This window comes from Marmota marmota, unplaced genomic scaffold, assembly GCF_001458135.2.
Source record: "Marmota marmota marmota unplaced genomic scaffold, marMar, whole genome shotgun sequence".
Classification (NCBI taxonomy): Eukaryota; Metazoa; Chordata; class Mammalia; order Rodentia; family Sciuridae; genus Marmota; species Marmota marmota.
Genome location: NW_025999924.1, coordinates 13,747,773 through 13,767,143, shown reverse-complemented (window position 1 = coordinate 13,767,143; position 19,371 = coordinate 13,747,773). Strand labels below are relative to the sequence as shown.

General features: G+C 39.5%; 1 protein-coding gene across 1 annotated transcript; it reads right to left on the bottom strand.

The window, feature by feature from the left end:
• Nucleotides 1–228: 228 nt before the first annotated feature.
• On the bottom strand, nt 229–17,044 carry Ccl28 (C-C motif chemokine ligand 28). The gene is made up of 3 exons (XM_015497385.2): nt 16,894–17,044; nt 8,111–8,237; nt 229–2,523 (listed from the first exon to the last, which is right to left on the bottom strand). The coding sequence occupies exons 1-3, from the start codon at nt 16,955–16,957 to the stop codon at nt 2,349–2,351; spliced, it is 366 nt and encodes a 121-aa protein (XP_015352871.1). The 5' UTR covers nt 16,958–17,044; the 3' UTR covers nt 229–2,348.
• Between the last annotated feature and the right edge of the window lie 2,327 nt (nt 17,045–19,371).

The window sequence follows — 19,371 nt, the reverse complement described above, 5'->3', positions numbered from 1 at the left end:
CTTGCCTACCATGTGTAAGATTCTGGATTCAATTTCCAGTACTGAAAAAATTATCTATCTATTTATCTACCTACTTACTTACCTACCTATTTATCTAATCATATAAACTACTGTTATTTATAGATACCCCAACATTGTGTAGACTTATAGATCTGGACTAGAAATCAAGACCAAATGAAAATACCTTAAATTGTTGGTTGAAAAGATTAGACACCATTTTTTTTTCTCTTTTCCTTCATGTTGGTTATTGTGATTAATTTAAAACTCGTGACTTAAAGTTACTCTTTGTCTGGTCGGTGGCGGTGACTTAGAACAAAGCAGACCGCCAGGGAAAGAAACATCAATCAGGCACCAACGGACAATCAGCAGGACTAACGCCTGTCAATCATCAGGATGATGATGGGGTTGAGAGCAAGGTTGCTGTAATAACACTGCCCCGGGCCAGTCAGTAGGCAGGCCCAGGACACCCAGGACACAAGATGCCTGATACAGCAGCTCCAGCTCTCTAATGGCTGTTTATGACAACTGGGCTATAAGTATATTCCCTGCCAAAAAAGGAGTGGCACAATGGGAATCAACTTACAAGGTGATGGAAAAGTGAGTGAGGAGGGGGAAAATGACTTAAGGTGTAAAAATCACTGCACAGGAGGAAACTCTGGACTCCTAACAATGGAGTACTGGGGAGTCAAGCAGAGTTCCCGCCCCCCAGCATCAGAATTTATCAATCCAAATGGCAATAGCTACTCAAACTGGCATTTTAAAGTACTCTTCAGGCCTGGGGTGTAACTCAGTGGAGGGCGTTTGTGTAGTATGCCCTGGGTCTGAACTCCAGACTCTCTCTCTCTCTTACATACACACACACACACACACACACACACACACACACAAATAAAAATAAAGTACTATTCAGAATATACTTTTCTATTTAGAAAACAAACACCAATGTTTATAAAGTCTAAATGACATAATAAGTACAGAAATTCACATAGGAAACTTATACCAAAAATTATAAATTCAAACCTGATCTTAAGGAAGCAACCAGATAAACCCAGAACATGAAACAGAGGCTGGTTTAGAGTCTTTTTTAAAAGTTCATACCATCCAGGTGTGGTGGCACACACCTGTAATCCCAGCAGAGGCTGAGGCAAGAGGACACAAGTTTGGGGTCAGCCTCAGCAATTTAGTGAGATCCTGTCTCAAAATAAAATAAAAAGGGCTGAGGATGTAGCTCAGAGATGGAGCACTCCTGGGTTCAATACTCAGTACCAAAAAAAAAAAAAAATCTACGCCATGAAGAAATAAAGGGGGACAAAAAAGAGGGATTTCCTTAGATTGAAAGATAATAATAATAATAATAATAATAACAACAACAACAATTAATTGCAGTATGTGAAACTTTTGAAACTTAATTGATTCCTGGATTTTAAAAAAACTACATTAAATGATCAGGGGAAATTTGAATATGGAATATATATATAAATTCATGTGCATACTCATAAATATGATGAAATTATTAATTTTTGGTATAAAAACTAATAATGTAATTAAAAAAATAGGATATATCTTTATTCATGTGGATGCCAAGTTATAACATTAAAAAGAAATTAGGAGTGGAGGATAGCTATGATTTAAATGTGTCCCCCAAAAGTTCATGTGTTGGAAATTTGATGCTCAAATTTATGTGCTGATATATAGCAGGCGAGGTCTTTGGGAGGTAGAGTATAATGCAGCAAAAAAGTCTTCCAGATACTAAGAGGTATTGTCAGAATTCCCAGTCTCCAGAATCCTAAGCCAAATAAACTTTTTAAAATTCTTTAGACATTAGCTGGTCTCAAGTATTTTATTATAGTAACAGGAATATGGACTAAAACAAGAGTTATGATGTTTGCAACTTCTTTTTAAATGATTTATCAAAAAGTTACATATTTATATAATATTTCATATATACACAAAGAAAGAAAGAACAGAGAGAAACCAAGTGTGGCAACATATTAACAATGATTAATCTAGGTTAAGGTTATACAGGTGTTCCTTGTACATTCTTTCAACTACTCTGTAGGTTAAGAAAACTTTATAATAAAAAAGTTGTAGAAATTATATCTGTATGCTCCTCTTCACATGTCATATGAAGATGAGTGTTAAATTTTCATTTCATTTTTTTTGGTTAGTGTATTACTGGCTACCTTTCCATACCATGCAGTGGTTCATTTACAAAAAGAACAACATTTTGTTTTGCACTGTATGCTTTCCATAAGAAAAATTCAGATGATAAATTTATAACCAACCACAGCCAAGCGCCTTGAGGAATCCCCTATGTGGAAACATCTGCAAACTCTGTGATGAGGGGTTCAGAGGCCACGTGCTTCCTGTTTACCCCCGTGCACCACTTTGCCGTTCCTCTGGTGGTGTTTCTTCTGGCAGACTTTGCCTTTGCCATTTTTCTTGGCTGCTTGTGCTCTCATCCACTGCTTAATGGTGTGATTGTGTGGGCTGACGCAGATTCTCCTGCGTTTGATGTGAAGGCTGCCAAGAAGGGAAGAAAAGTCATCACTAACAGAAAGTACAAATGGACAAAAAGTTAGTGGCTTGTAAGCAGCCCCCAGTTTGGGGGACTGTAATCTCAGGGACTGGATCCTAAAACCGAGGACCACAAGCTTACATCCTGACTGTGTGCACACTGCTGTCTGTGGTCTTCAGACAGCTGCAAGGAGCCTTAAAAGAAGAAGAGGAGGAGTTGGGTGAGGATAACGAGGAAGAGGAGGAGGAGAAAAGAAAGAAGGAAAAATAAAGAGAAGGAAGAAGATGGGGAGCAGGAGTAGGGGGAAAGGAGAAAAAAGAATCAGAAAAACCGAGGGAAAACAATTCTCTTCCCTGCCTAAGCTTCACCCAACAAAACCAACTCACACTCAGCATCCATCTCAAACACGTTCTTCTCTGCAAGGGTTTCCTGGGTCCTCTCAGCTATATACCCTGATTTCTTCCCTGTGAGTCTTCATGGTGAGAGTTACCTCTCTGGTGGCACTTATTTCACTGTCTTTGATTTGAGTTCTGATCTCATGACTCCTACTGAAGTTTTGGCCCTTCAGGGAGGAACAGTCCAGGCATGTTCCTCATATATAAATATATACATATATATAAATAAATATATAGAGGGATCATATATATACATTTATTTAGATTAATGAAACAATTTTATTTAGGAAGAAGTGTTTGCTCATTTAGTGGACCTTTATTTTATTTATTTATTTATTTATTTATTTATTTATATTCAATGCTGAGAATCGAACCCAGTTCCTCACACATACTATGCAAGCATTCTACCACTGAACCACAACCCAGCCACCCCCCAGGTGTATTTCTGAAAAGACCTTATTCACAGTAGGAACCCTGTCACTCACTTCGTGTATAAAGTGAAAATTGTTTAAAATACAGACAGTCTGGTTTTGTTTTCAACAAAACAGTCAACTAAAATATTTTAGGCCTTTGTTAAACTTCACTGTTACGTGGTTCTACATCACGGCTCAGAATTTGTGTTCATTTTCATTTTTCTATATGAAATTTTGAGATTGAGGTGGGAGAACCCTCAGGCAGCAATTGTAATTTCTGGTAATTAAAAGTTCTTGTTACAAAAAATAGTGCAACCTTTAATCCTCCATCAGGTGCCAGGCAGCTCTGATGAAATGTTACAAATCCTGCTGTCTCTACATGTATATATTTCTTTTTTCTTTTCTTTTCTTTTTTTTAAATAAGCACTCTACTGACTAAGCTATATTCTCAGCCCTGATCTGTAATCTTTTTTTTTTAAAATATTTTATTTACATTTTAGTTTTCGGCAGACACAACATCTTTGTTTGTATGTGGTGCTGAGGATCGAACCCGGGTCGCACCATGCCAGGCGAGCGTGCTACCACTTGAGCCACATCCCCAGCCCCCATGTATATATTTCTGTGTCTTGATAAATCAAGTCCCTTGGACGTGTTATTCAGCGAGGAATGTGGGAGTTAGAGAATAGGCCGCTGTTTCTCCAGATGTCCCAAGTTGCACTCTCAAACAAGGTCGGGAAAGTGGGGAAAGGTGTAATGAGCGTTAGTATGATAAAGCCAGCCTGTGGGGGGTGTCTTAAGAGGATAATATGTTCCCTAACTGTATTAGACTGAGAGGGTTTCAAAGAAAAGCTGATTCTCACTATGGTTAATTGATTTGCTGTTATAGGAGAAAAGATGCTGTAGCATTGCTGTGAAGGAAGAAAAAAAAAGAAAAGAAAAGAAAACTAGTTGAAGCTCCTACTCCTTCCAAAGACTCTTACTGACACCTTTCCCTGTGGTGTCAGAAGGAACCAGAGTAAAGACTTCATTGACATCTCTGGTAACACATGAGAAAATTAGGACTCAGTTCTGTGAATAAAGTAAGATGTGCTGAGCTTCAGGTTGTAGGCTTGGTACTGGGGAAGAAGGAGAAAACAGAGTGGGGGCAGGGGATAGGCAGGAGGCATGCAGACAGGTGGAGGGAAAACAGGTAGCAGCTCCCATGTGGGATCCTTTTTAAGGCCTGCCTGTATTTCAAGGGGCGGGGGGAGGGGGAGAATCAAGCTTCCAGAACACAGCTCCCAAATCTGAGATGCTGTGATGCTTAGAAGTCTGAAGTGTAACAACTGGTAAAACTCCATTTGTATCCTGTGTGCTTTCTGTCAGGACAAAAAGAAATGGGTGATGTTGGAAAAGGAGGCAGCCTATTCCACACTCCTCCCCATACCCCTAACTCCATCATTTCCTCACAGGTGCCTACCCATCCCATTGTGAATTTCTAGGGTAAGAGTTTTGACTCTAAGAAACCATTAGCTTGATCCACTGATTCTTTTCTTCACTGAAGTGTAGTTAGAAACAGTCCAATGGACCAGTCCTGCCATGGAGAGTATACCTAGGATTGTGCCCTAAACTTTATTTCTTCACACATTCCTCTAAATGCAATGGCCCTTTACAACCACTTCTGAAAAACCTAGATAACTTTATTTAATTATCCAAAAATTTCTCCCAACTGATAACCTCTATAGAAATCAAGAAACCTCAACTCTCTGCTTGAGATAACAATTTCCATTGTATTTATGTTCAGAAATAGCTTGAAGCTCTTTAATGAAGTCTCTGTAGAGGGGTTTAAGCAAGCAAACTGCTCTCTTAGGCATCAAAAGCTACAATGATCATTTATAGACCTGAAAACAAATGAACTCTTCCCAGGCAGAAAAGGAAAAGAAACCTAGTGAGTTCACTGTAAATCAATTTATATTAATTAATTGCGATTTATATTTCTAGTATGAGCAATCTTTTCTGTATCTTAAACATTTGCCTCTAACCTTGAAATCTTTGAACATAGTCAAGGTTAAGGGACTATATTTTAGTTAAGTAATGATATATTCTATAGTATATTATTGAAAAACAAGAATATCCTTATGTTGAATTTCAGAAAATACAACAAGGAAGCTCTATAATTTATGACTAAAAAGTATATGAGTCAAAATTTCATTTCACTTGAGGCTTGGTCCCAACTGCTCTATATTTTTTTAGCTTTCTTATCAGCACAGAGAAGTCAATTTACAAATTTTTGCTTGAATAAAGTAAATATTTTTAGATCCAGTTAATGGCTTTATAGTTTCCTTTGAATTAAAGTCTAATTCTTTTAAAAAGGTAGACTCAAGCTGGGATTGTAGCTCAGTGGTATCGTGCTTGCCTAGCGTGTGTGAGGCACTGGGTTCGATTCTCAGCACCACATACAAATAAACAAATAAGTAAAATAAGGTCTATTAACAACTAAAAAAAGTATTTTTTTTAAAGTAGACTCACCTTTCTTTTCTACTTTTCCTTGTCAAAATGAGATTGATGTTATTTTTGCTCTTATGCCTTTCAGATCTCTGATACCTGCTTCTCCCAAAGAAAATATCTCTGAAAATTCTGTTAACAATGGGGTGCTCTGGCAATTCCCAGTCTTTTAGTCTTAAAACCACGGGAACTTCCTCTGGATTCTCTAAGCCTTCCTGGAGTCCCTTGTAAAAGTCCTCACAGCTCCTTTAGTCCAAGGTGCTGAATACCAGAGAGGGAGAGCAGCTGAAAATGGTGTTTCTGAGGGCAGCCAGAGCAGCGCCTCAGGCAGATTTAGTTCCTGTGTGAACCCTACAAAAACATCCAGATGATTCCAATTAACTAGAGCATGGACTGTGAATCACCCATGAATTTTTCACTCTCCTACTATTACCAACAGTAGCTATTAAGATTAAAGACTGAGGGAATCTTGGCCAAGCAATACTAAAGAGATTTTTCTTGAAGCACCTCTCAGAATGCACCTCATTACTATGCATTATTTCCAGGATTACCCCAGGTTATGTTGACTCCCAGTGACTAAATCATCTGAGCTGATGGAGCCAAGTAATGGTGGAACTGAGAAAGTGCTGGAGAGTTAGTTCTCTGTCCTCTCGCTTCTCTCACAAAGACACTAATGCTTATTAAAAAGTTTGTACCAATAATTGTCTCCTCGCCAAAACCTGATCCCAAGTATAGTTTTTAACTTTATTAGATCTCAGATCCTATAATTAATTAATAATTAATAATCTAATAAGACCTATGGATCTTCTGCCCAGAAGCGTGTTCAGAGGTTTATACACAATTCCCAGGAGGTCATAGCCCCATGACCTGAAGAAATTAATACGTATTTTACAAACTCTTCGCCTGTTAAGAAACTTTGTCTTAGAGTAGTGTCTCTTAAAGTTGGATAGTGAATAGATTCCTCTAAAAGGGGAAAAAACATATCTGCAATCCATAGATTATTCAAATCATTGGAGATGGTCTGCAGAACCCAGCTGGACACATTGTCTCCCAGAGACTCAAGGAGGGCCGAGCCCACAGTGTCACTGCTACATCCCCAGCACATGGAATGATACTTAGTACATAACTGCTGATCAATAAATAGTTATTGGACTTGATGAAATAAGGATGTTCCTGAGTGACTCAGGAGCTCAGGCATAAGTAATGCAGATATTTATAGACCAAAGAAAGGGATACCAAATAGCTCACTATCATTACCTAAAGCCACAGATGATGTGAAATCTAGAATATCGGGGAGATGCACCACACCTGAATGCAATGGAGTTTGGGAGAATCATTTATGGTTAGTCCACTATTCTTTTTGAGTGACTTTGGAGATATGTAGTGTTCTGAACCAAGAGAACTAGGTACACATCTCATTTCTGCCATTCCCTAGCTGTAAGATGTCAGGTGAACATGCCCTTCCAATCAAAGCTTTCTCCTGAATGTGACAGCAATATAATGTATGCCTTCCTCCAAACATTCTTGTCAGAACTCAGATTTGCTAAATACCAATGTCGTTCAGGTTTCAAAGCCTCTTCAGAGGCTTTGAAGTTAAGTACAGATACATCTAAAGTTTTTAATAACTGAGCCATGGTGGGATGGGAAGGGTAGGAGCAGTAGGAGGGTTCACATGAGCCAACGCCCCACCCCAAATAAAAACCAGAGCAGAGGCTGGAGATGTAGCTCAGTGGTGAGTATCTGCCTAATATACCCAAGGCCCTGGGTTCACAGTACCATTAAAGAAAAGAAAAACAACAAACAAAAATAGAAAAGGACATTTGTAACTGGAGCACATGGCAGCACTTGCGACAGGTACAGACATTGCCACACTGCTTTCTGAACCTTATAAGTACACTCCTTATTTGGAGAGTGAAAATAACAGCAGCTCAGATACAGCTAAAGCCATGATACATAACAGAATTGCCTTTTGTTTGCTGTTTTGTTTTATTGTTCAGAATCTCTCGTTTTGCTGAGGAAAGTTGTGAATATTTTCTGGCCACAAAGGGCATTGAGCCCTAGCCCAGCACTGTAACAGAAAGAGCTAAGCTGGAGTTCCAGTGTAAGGCTGAGGACATTCCTGTACAGAAAGACTGTGCATTTACTCCAGGGAACCTGGAGCTAAAAGGACAGAATATTTACTCTTCCTTTGTTTGGAAGGATATTTAAGTGCAACATATCAAGTAAAGCCTTTCAATCTATTGTTACTTGGCCAGGGAAATAATCAGCATGAAGATAAACCTGCTGACGGTTTCACTCACATGACAGCTGCCAAGTCACAGTCCCCATCAGCTCTCTGGATGCGACATGAATTCACCCTTTCCAGAAGTCTTCTGGAAATGTGATGTGAAACCTCAGTGCAACAGCTGGAAGCAATGGGAAGTATGGCTAAAAGAAGAAAAGAAAGGAAATATCACATCTTACGGTTCACAGAACCCTGACACAGTTCTCATCTTAAAGATTCCATACAGTCTTTAATCCTCTCAAGCAAGGGCAAACAGGGCTTCATGAACTCAAACAGGGACAGGATGCAGCTCTAGCTTCTGGAACTTAAACTGCATTTGTGGGAGATAAAAAATAAATTTAGGCAAAGGGACAAATCAAGTGAAGGAGATGAAAAAAGCTGTAGCCAAAGGGGTTGCAGGCTGACTTGATCAGAGGTAAAAAGTGAAGTTAATGGTGTCCCACACGATGCAGTTTGGAAGAGAGAGACCACATGGATCCCTGGAATATTCTGAGTTTCCAAAAAGGGAAGGATGAAAGACGTGGCTGAATGTTAAAGGATTTGGAAGGGTGGAGAAAAATGGGAGACTTGTGCAGACTAAGAGAAATGTGTGGTTAAGGGTTCTGAGGCAGAAAAGCCCAAGGCACATTTAGGGTATGGACTAAAATAGACCATGTTTCCTAAATTGAGTAGCTAGAAAGGTGAGTGATGGGAGATAAGGTTCAAAAGACACTGAGGTGAGGCCACATAACTGAGGCTACGAATGTCAGCATAAGGAGGCTTGTCTTTTATAAAAAGGGGATTCAAAGTTTGAGAAAGGGAGAGTGTTTAGGAAAATCCATCTTTTAGCTATAAGCAAGATGGATTAAAGTGGAGAGTGAGTAGAGCAGAAGGTGAGGCTAGAAGGAGATTTTGTCACATAGATGTAAGGTATTTATAGCAAAAATATGAAAAGAAATATGATTTCCAAACTAAAATATGTATTTACAAACTCCTATATGCCATGTGACACAGTATTCTCCTGTGCATCCCATTCCACCAATTGGGTAGTGACTAAAATAAATTATAAATTACAGTCAACAGTGACTGCAGGTGGTAGCCTCTTAGAGGACAGAAGTTCGTTCTTGAATTGGGGATTAAAAGAAACACCTCTTTTAATTGGGCAGGCCCAAGATGACTATATTTAGGCTCCCTTGTTGAGGATTTCAGCAGGCTATGTTTTCAGTGTGTAGTCAAAGTCATGAACACCCTGATTCAGTATATGTATGTATGTGTGTGTGTATATATATATATATATATATATATATATATATACACACACACACACACACACTCAAGATCATAAACATTTACTTGTGAGCACACACCCACTAATGTAACCAGTTGGCAATGTACCTTCTTTGGCCTGCATTAAAAAAAAAAAAAAAAAGCCTATGGAAATGGCTCAGGGGGCTAAATGGACCTGGCAAAGTGGTGCTAAATGAAACTGGGGCAAAAATGGGACTGAAGCTGGAGTGTGGGGGCTGCTGCTGGCTCTGAATAAAGAATGTTTACTCTCCCAACTGCATCTTGCATCTTCCACTGCCAAGATCCTGAATGTGTTTCCCAGGTTGGAACCTCCACCCAACAACTTCTCAGTGTTAGCTCTAAGCAATGGGAGTCCTTGGGAGAAGGGGTTCTCTATCTATGTCTTATCCACATGTAAACATCTGGCCTACTTACAGTTTTGGAGAAGAAAATGAGTTGGCTATGAAATGTAAAATATCTATGTCACTTCCTAGTTATCAAAATTTTTGGTTACCATTCATTAAATCACTTATTCATCTAATTATTTGACAAATGTTTATTGAGCAGTTAAAATGTTTTAGGCAAAAACTAGTCGCTGGGGTGATACAAAAATAAATAATATGTTCCTATTCTCAAGAGGCTGTAGTAGAGGAGACAGATTTGTAATTAAATGCTTAGGATGCAATCCTATTGGCTCATGTAATTATACTTCTGGAATTCACACAAGTTATAAAGACAAGTGCACAGCTGTTTACTATAAAAAATAGCAGAGAATGTCTAAATGTCTATCAAAAAAAGTAAAAAACTGTTGCAACAAAGAAGTTCATTGCATACTGATAAAAGGGTCATATTAACTTTATTTTAGTCCACTTTCAATAGTGGATAAATCATGTAGGCAGAAAGTCAATAAGGAAACCACTAACTTGAACAACATTAAAGACTAAATGAACTGAGCATTGTGGCATATGTCTATAATCCCAGCAACTCAGGAATCTGAGGTAGGAGGATTGCAGATTCAAGGCCAGCCTCAGCAACTTAGTGAGACCCTGTCTCAAAATAAAATAAGGGCTGGAAATGTAACTCAGTGGTTGAGAGTTCCTGGGTTTAACCTCCATCCAGTACTGCAGAAAAAAGAAAAAAAAAAAAAGAAGTGATTGTCACATTAGTAAAATATCATCGGTATTTATTTTCTGCCCTCATTGTACCTGTCCTGGGGTGCTTACAATGAGAAGACAGCCTTCTAGCCTTATCTTTCTGGACCTTCCTACTTCATTTGACAGTTACCCATTCCTTCCTTGAAAATTTCCATAAACCTTGTTTACTGGTCTCTCCTAATTCTCCCAATACTGAGAAATTATTTTCTCTGCCTCTTGAACACCTTCTCCTTTGCTCTGTCCCAAATACTTATCATTCTCAAAGTTCCATCCCTAACATACACTCTTTTCTTTCTACATCTTCTCTTGCTTTATTTTTTAATTAATCTTTATTTATATATGACAGCGGAATGCAGTACAATTCTTATTACACATATAGAGCACAATTTTTCATATCTCTGGTTGTATACAAAGTATATTTACACCAATTTGCGTCTTCATACATGTACTTTGGATAATAATGTCCATCACATTCCACCATCATTTCTAACCCCATGTTCTCTTACTTTAAATCACTACTAGTCAGTATCTACAAATCATCTGCCAACCTCTACTCAAATATTCTGCCACATATCTAACTGCCTTGAAAATGTACTTGGATATCCCACAATCATCCTTCCTGAAGATTTCATCTCCTATCACTTTTAATCTACTTCCTTTTTCCTTTTCTCTTCTCATGTAATCACCCTGTGCCATTACCTAAGTCAGAAACCCATGGATCATTCCATCTTCCTCCTGCACTCCATGTAGCCAGCTACACATTCCTTGACATTTCTTTGATCTGTCTTCTCTCCATCCCTGTTCCAACTACTCTTCAGGAGCATGTGAGTTGGCTTCTGGACTACTGAGCTTACATCTATCTTATTCCAATCTTTCCTTTTCCCATTTGAAAATTTGAAATTGCCAGAAAAGCTCTTGGATAGAGAGAATAGTTCTTTAGGGTCCCTACCAGAGGTTTATAAAACCCCATTTGAGAAGTCTCACCACACTCTGCTTTCCTATACAGTTAAGTCTTTAATTACATCTGACTGCCTTGACTACTCCACAAGACATCTTTGGATCCCACCACATAGCACAGTGCCTGGCATAGTAGTAAACAAGTGTTTCTTGAGTTGAGAAACATAAAATAGTTTTATATTAATGTTTCATTTTATATTTTTAAAGGCTTTTAATATAATTAAAATATTTTATTTTTTAAAGAAGATTCTCAGTTTGGGGGCAAGGTGATTTTCTAAAATCACAGAATGTTTTCAATAACACCATCCTTCCATATTCAAACAATTAGGAGTCAACTCAATATGATAAATTGTTTGTCAATTTAATATTTTTAGCTAAAAATATTAAATACTAATCATATCTGATTAAAATCATTACTGTTTGTCTTACTCTTATGGTTTTATTTCTATTGATTCTGTTGGTTTGGGACATTGTCATTATTGTTTCCAGCATAAAATTCCATTATTAAATGTATGAGTGCTGTGCCAGAAATTCTGGTCCCTGTTCTAGTTCTGAGATCCTATTTTGGTCACTAGAGGGCTCTAAAGATGTCTCCGTGCTCCAAACCTGTTAAGACCAACACTGAAGCACCAAGCAACCACATTTGTGATACAAAAGTTAGATTCTGGATTTTAAGAAAAGGATTCTATTACTGTGGAGAGGTGACACAGCTTCCTCTCTTATTTGGATGTATTGTACAGTATCTTGTTACTCAAAGTGTGATTCCCCGAGCTGCAGTTGAGACAGCCCCTGGGATCCTAATAGTGGAGTGAAAAGCACCATCACATAAAACACAGCCACACAGAAACACAGTCAAGAAATGTGCGTGCCATTGATGGAAAAAGGATTTACTCAGCTGAGGGCCGTGTCTCACGGTTATGGGTGCAGTTTTAAAAGGGCAATAAATAAATCCACATAATGTTCAGAATTAGTTGATTGGAAACACATCTGCCCATTTTGGTGGACTTCATACCTTAGTGCAGTCACATCATGCTGTGGATGCCAACAGAGGTGCTCACCACTGTAGAGGTGCTCACCGCTGTCACTGAGTGGACAGTAGGCCTCACCAATCCATGATGTATGAAATAGCTATGCCCAAATGAAGTCCTCCAAGGTACTTTCTGGAACCCTGGAATAATGTTTGGGAAATGGAGAATGGGTGGAGGGTTTCTTTTAACTTAAGATAAAGAGAAACCTCCTCTTCACTCTTCATTCTTACAGCATAGACACTAGAGGGGTCAAGAGTGGTATTTAAAAGGTTTGGATAATTCTGTGCCAAAGACATCCTCAGAGGCTTTACAGAATACTACTTAAGCATGTAGAGGCAAACAACCAGGTTTAAATCCTGGCTCTGTCACTTTTTAGCTGACCTTGGGTGAGTTACTTACATATTTAATTCTGTTTTAGTTCTTTTATCTATAATATGGAGATGGTAGTAGCACCTATCTCATGAGGCTGTTATAAAGACTGTCTGTGTTTATACATTCAGGGGCTTAGAACAGCAGACAAATAGTAAACAAGAAATGGGAAACTTATACTTTTACTTTTGGTGCTGGGAATTGAACCCAGGGCCTGGATCATGTTAAGAATATGCTCTACCACTGAGATGCACCCCAACCATACTTTTTTGGTTATCTTAATTTTAAAAACTAGCAAGAAATAGAATCTTGTGGGAGGGAACTAACATTTATTGAGAACCTATTATGTCTAGACACTTGTACGCATTATCTCATTTAATCATGAGACTAACTAGGTAAGAGAGGCATTTTTCTTCCTGTTTTACAGATAAGGAAACTAGAGCTCAGAGAGATTAAGTACTTTCTCAAATCTATGTGGGTAAAATTCTAACTTACTCTTTTGGAATCAAAAGCCTACAATTTTCCCATACACCAGCACTTCTCAAATGGGGTTTTATAAACCTCTGGTAGGGACCCTAAAGAACTATTCTCTCTATCCAAGAACTTTTCTGGCAATTTCAAATTTTCAATATGTCATCTCAATGATAATCTTTAAACAGATATGCTCTGGATCTCCTGGAGGATTGGCTCAAGAGTGCACTTTGAGGACATTTGAAGATTGCCTTATGTTCACGATGGTGTAGTTACAAGTGCCATACCATAACTGTCTCAGGCCAGTCCGAAAAGAACAGTGAACCTCACAATGCACTCATGCTAAGGGACAGCCAAATTACATCATCATGGTTCAAACAGAAAAAGGAAAAGGTAGAACAAGCACTTCTGGCTCTGTACCTGGTGGGGTATACATTGGACTCAAGCTCAAAATCTGCCCCCAAGCATTGGGCCATAGTCACATTTGGAATAGTGATTTCAATTTCAGCCATACCCTAACTGTTGTGTCGAACTAATGTCATTATATTGAAATCTCACCTTTTAGTTGTGTTTTGATTTAAATTATAAATTTTGCTTTTATAGCTGCAGAAGAGATTTATAATTGCACAAGAGACTTATACCTGGTTTTATGCTATACATCAAGTAAAATAATTCAAAAGTCAACATTGAGAGTGAAGAGGAGGTTTCTCTTAAAGGGGGCCCATACATACTCATATTTGAGAAGATTTCTATTGCATCACACTGCTTTTCCAGACATAGAAAAGGACATTTAAAAAACACCCAGAGCTATATTATAGATACAATTGACTTCTGGAGCAAAAATATATACACTTAACCTAGCAATGACATAGGATTCAGAAAATGCAAGATGGCATGACTGGAGAGAAACTGAAGGAAGAAGGCATATCATTAGCTGATCCTATCAGATCTCTGAGGAAGCAGTGCTGGAGAAGTGAACTGTGTAAAACAACGTTTAAGCACAAATGTATATTCATGGTAACCCTCCCCAGTGAATGTCTGTGACAAGTCAGAGATTTGATTTTCTTTTAGGATGCCAGCAGCAAGCCTCAAGCAAGTATCCGTGTGATTCAGGAGATATTCTAATAGCTTTGAGAAAGTAGGTTGTTAGTAGGAAGACAATTCAGGACTGAATGAAGCAAAATCGTCCAACTTACATCTGCTGGACAAAACTGGAGACTTAGTCTTCATGTACAAGAAAAACAGGCAGTTCTATAAAACCTAGATTGTAGATTTAAATCATCTGGCTCAGGGCCACTGAAATTGAATGATAAACATGTTTATGGAGTCAGTATTGAGTTCTCAGGGCCAACAACCACATCAGCAGATGTGGAGTGTACCCTCCCTTTGGCTAGAATACAAGGCTTTTAATTATGAATAAAGTCAATGGCTTCCTGATTGATTGGTGTAGAACACTTTGGGAATGCCAACTACTGAAGTCTTTTAAGACACCATTAAGATCATGGAACAGCTTTGTGCCTAAAAGAATAAAATGTGTTCTCCAAAGTCCCACACCAACACAGGTCATTTCCTTATCCTTGACTTCCAACTTGCAATAACTATCACAGCCACCAATCTCCTTCCCTGGGCTGCTGAGTGTCCCTCATGTCCCGCTACCCCTCCTTACCTGGTCTTCCACCCCCTCCCTGGAACCTGAATTACTTAGTGCCACCCACAGGGGACCTGGCATGTGCACACATGTACACACACACACACACACACACACACACACACACACACACACTTGAATGAAAGTTTGCTAAGGAGGGCGGTGGTGTTCCCTCTCTCAGTTCTGCAACTGTTCTCAGACCTATCTGTATTTTAACCTGGCATTACATATATTTCAAAGGTAGACGTTGACACTTCTCAGACAATGTGATTTTCCTCTGTTCCAAACTGCCTTAGGTAAGCACCAAGACTGAAACTCACTGTCAACACCTGTTGTACCTTTAAACACATCTGCATCTTGATGTCTGCTCCCTGCTCCCCCACTACCCCCACCAGGACTCAGTCCCTTGTGAGGCTTGGTTCTGGGTAAGGCAGAGCCTCCCTCATTCCCCTCTGCCTGCTGTGGCCTGTCTCCCTTTCCTGTGGGAAGGCGACTGTGGGGACAGCTGGAAATAGATCTGGAAGCTGGAATGGAGCACATCTACATTCCATAGCCTCAGTGAAAAAAAAAAAAAAAAAAGGAGTTGGTGGAGTTGCCAAAACTAGGAGTAAAACCTGTTCAGATAGACCTTTGAGAAACCATGAAAGATCTAATATTTCAATGGTCAACTCCTCTGAAAAAATGTTATGGAAACAAAATGACAAACTTTTGTTCATTTTGATAAAATATATTGATAGAAATCAAGAGAGTATCCAGGTTATTTAAGCCTGGCATGTTGATGAATTATATTGAGGACCCTAAACAAAGGCCCACAGGGACCAGGCAGTTAATGTGACATGGAGGAGAGGGACAGAGGTATTCAGAGGGAAAAAGGACAGAACCTCTTACTGTTCTTCCAGGGTATGTGGAACTATTGTTCCCAGATCTGATATTTCTTTCTTTTCTTTCTTTTTCTTTTCTTTTTTTTTTTTCCTGGCTGAGGTTGGAACCCAGAGCCCTGTTCATGCTAGGCAAATACCTTACCACTGAGCTACAGCCCTTATCTGATTTTTAAGGAAAGCTCTAAATTTAATATGTGTGTATGTATATACTTGTGCATGCATGTGAAATCCGTTTTAAAATGTTGGCTCAGCTTTATAAAAAGCAGACCAAACACAATTTATATTCCACCTCTGCTGTAGATTCAGAGAATTTGTTCAGGGTAAAGTTTAAGAAAAGACAACTGGAAAAGAGACATCGGCTAAGTACCAAGTTCCAATATACTTAGGGTTTCCTAAATAATGTAGTGAATGCTACCCTAGTCCAAATGCAGTTACGATTCCCACATTTATGCTAGCAACTCAACAACTTAAATTCTCTTTGATATAATTTGCATGGTTCAATTTCCTTCCTCCTTCTTGCCCTTTTTAAGGTCAGAGTGAAGTTTCAGTTTTTAGTGTCCACAGGGCTAACTTGGCTCAGGAAATGAACAGCTTACCTAACCCTGACTGAGTCAATTCAATCTGTCTTTTCCTCTAGGAACACTTGTATTCAGACAGTTTTTCGGGTTGGGGCAAGGAGGGAGACAGATGAACAATAGTGTCTTCACTTCAACCTCTAACTAGAAATATTCCCTGAGACACTGTTGTCAGAAAGGGAACCACAGCTCTAAGCTGTACCCACAGGGAAGGAGTCATCCTCCAGGTGGCAGATTCCTTATATTCCTGTTAAAATGAGGTTTCTTCCTGAAATTTCTTGGAGATCTAGAATTTAAACCTATGCCATTCTCTCATAGATGATCAGAAATCATTGAAAAATTCCTGCCTGAAGAGACAGAGATACCTGCCTCACCTCACTCCTTCCACTACCACTTTGGGAGGCACCTACCTCTCACAAGAGGCCCAAGTGGCTGGGGCCCGCCACTCACCTTCAGAGTTTCTAAGAGCGACACAGACAGCCAAGGTCATGAGGGTGAGTCCTGTCTGCTGCATTTCTCCCTGATCCACTGGCTGGGACAGCACCGCAGGAGAGGCTGTGAGATCAGGAAATAAAGCTAAAGGTGTCCTCAGGTGCAGAGAAAGAGCCGGTAAGCCAGGTAGCCCCGCCCTGGGAGGTGCTCAGGGCATCTGTTGCCATGTTTCTTTTCTTACACGACTAGGTGCCTGCCTGAATTGTCAAGCTCCCAAACTAATGTGTGTTCACATTGCCTGGGGGTCAGAGGACATCAGTGGCCATCTGGCATTTGGCAAGATCCCTGTAAATTGTGAATATGCATCAGAATCATTTGGGAACCATTAAAAAAAATAGCAATCTACGTGAGTGCCCTTCCCATGCATACACCTATAAATCAGATTCTGAGGTAGGGTACCAGCCATTTGAATTTTATAAAATCTCCATAGCTGATTCTGATGGACACTTCTGTTGAGAACCACTTGCCTCCAAGGAATTGGTTTTTAGTAGCTTGAGACCAGGAGTTTCTGGGGACAAGGGTAACAAGTCATAAAAAAGTTATCTCTGTGGAAAGATATGGAAAAATTCTGCCTCCCTCTGTCTTGGTTCACAGCCAGTTTGTTTCCAGTGAAGATTTTAGCTGATTTCTGAGAAGGCTGAGGCAGGTACAGGACAGCACATGTAGAAAAGAGCCCCAAGGCAGCATAGGATCATGGTTCTAGATCAGCTTTCCTGCGTATGAGCTTCATGAAGCCATGTGTTCTAACACTGCCTCATCTTCTACTTAGTGGTATAATCCCAGGAAATATAATACTTTTCTATAAGTAGCAGGTCAGTCTGGATGACCTCGGAAGTTATACCATGCTTCCTCTAGAACTGTGCTGTTCCACTAGTCGACATATGGCTCTTGAGCCCCTGAAATGTGGCTAACTCATATTCAGATGTATCATAGGTATAAAATACCTATCAGATTTAAAAGACTGAATATGTAAAAATAAGACAAATTATCTCATTAATTTATGTATTGACTACATGTAATGTTTTTGGACATATTGGATTAAATAAAATATATTTTTAAAATCAATTCACCAGTTTCTTCTTTACGTTTTAAAATTACTGCAATGGTTCTAATATTTTTGTTCCTTCTGAAACTCATGTGGAAACTTAGTCCTCATTGCAACAGTGTTGAGAGGTTGGGAGGTGTTTAGGTCATGAGGGTGGAGCCTTCTGAATGGAAAAACACCCCAAGAAAGAGGACGGGTTGGGTCTCTTCTGTCATGTGAGGACACAGTATCGCTCCTCTCCAAAGGATGAAGCAATAAGGCACCATCTGGGAAAGAGAGGCTGAACCTGTCAACACCTTGACTTGGCACTACCCAGCTCTATAATGCTACCGAAGAAATTCTGTTCATTAAATTACCCAGTCTTAGGTGTTCTGCCATAGCAGCACAAAATGGACTAAGACAACTGTATATGCAATCTAAACCCAGAATATTTTAAATTACACGTGTAGATCACATATCTACATTGGGCACTGCTGCTTTAGAATGAAATTAAAGGTGATTATTGGATAATAGGAGTCACTATTAATCCAACAGGACAAAATTTACACAGATTTAATAGGGGACTGACAAGAAAACTGGAACCCTTGTGAGCCTAGGATTATACAGACCCTCTATCCTCCAGGGTATACCTCTCATTTGCTTCTTTATTTGATCGATTGACTTCTCTTTTATTGTTGTGTGTTTCTTCTGCTATGAAATGCCACTGTGGCCCTGCTGGGAAGAAGGCATTGGGGACAGAATCGAGGAATATGTGTAGTATAGTATAGTAGTATAGTATAGTATAGTATGTGTCTCTCTCTCTCTCACACTACTTCCTGAGGGCTTTGGAGTGAGATGGTGTGTTGAGGGCCACAGCCGAGTCGGGATGATGCATGGCATTTTTGCCAGAAGTAGTGGTTGAGAGGTGACGCCAGCGAGCCATTAAGATGATGACTTTTGAGTTCTCGCAGGGATTCCTGAAGAGTTCCCGTTGGTTGGTGAAGTTCGGTGGAGGGATTTCCGGTTGGTGTGTGGTGTGTGCCTGGAGGAGCCGCGTGGGTGGCCTTCGGGAGAGTTCCCGGGGAGTGTGCTGGTGGAGTTTTGAAATAAAGTTTGTTCCTGCTTGAGTGGCTCGTGATTTGTGCCCAGGTACGCTACGGCAATGGTGAATAGGGGCTACTGGAGGGCAGTTGGCATAGCATGTAGATACATGAGTTACTATCATTAGAATCACAGCCTTGGGGCAGGTATTGTCACCCTCTTGTTAAAAAGAAAAACTGACACCCAAAAGCAGAAGCTTTTAAGCCACGAAATAACCCTGCGAACCAAGATATGAATGAAAGGAATACTGAGCAGATTAGTTTTAATGAAGGTGAGGGGGAAATTGAATCGTGGGATTTTTGTCTGGAGAG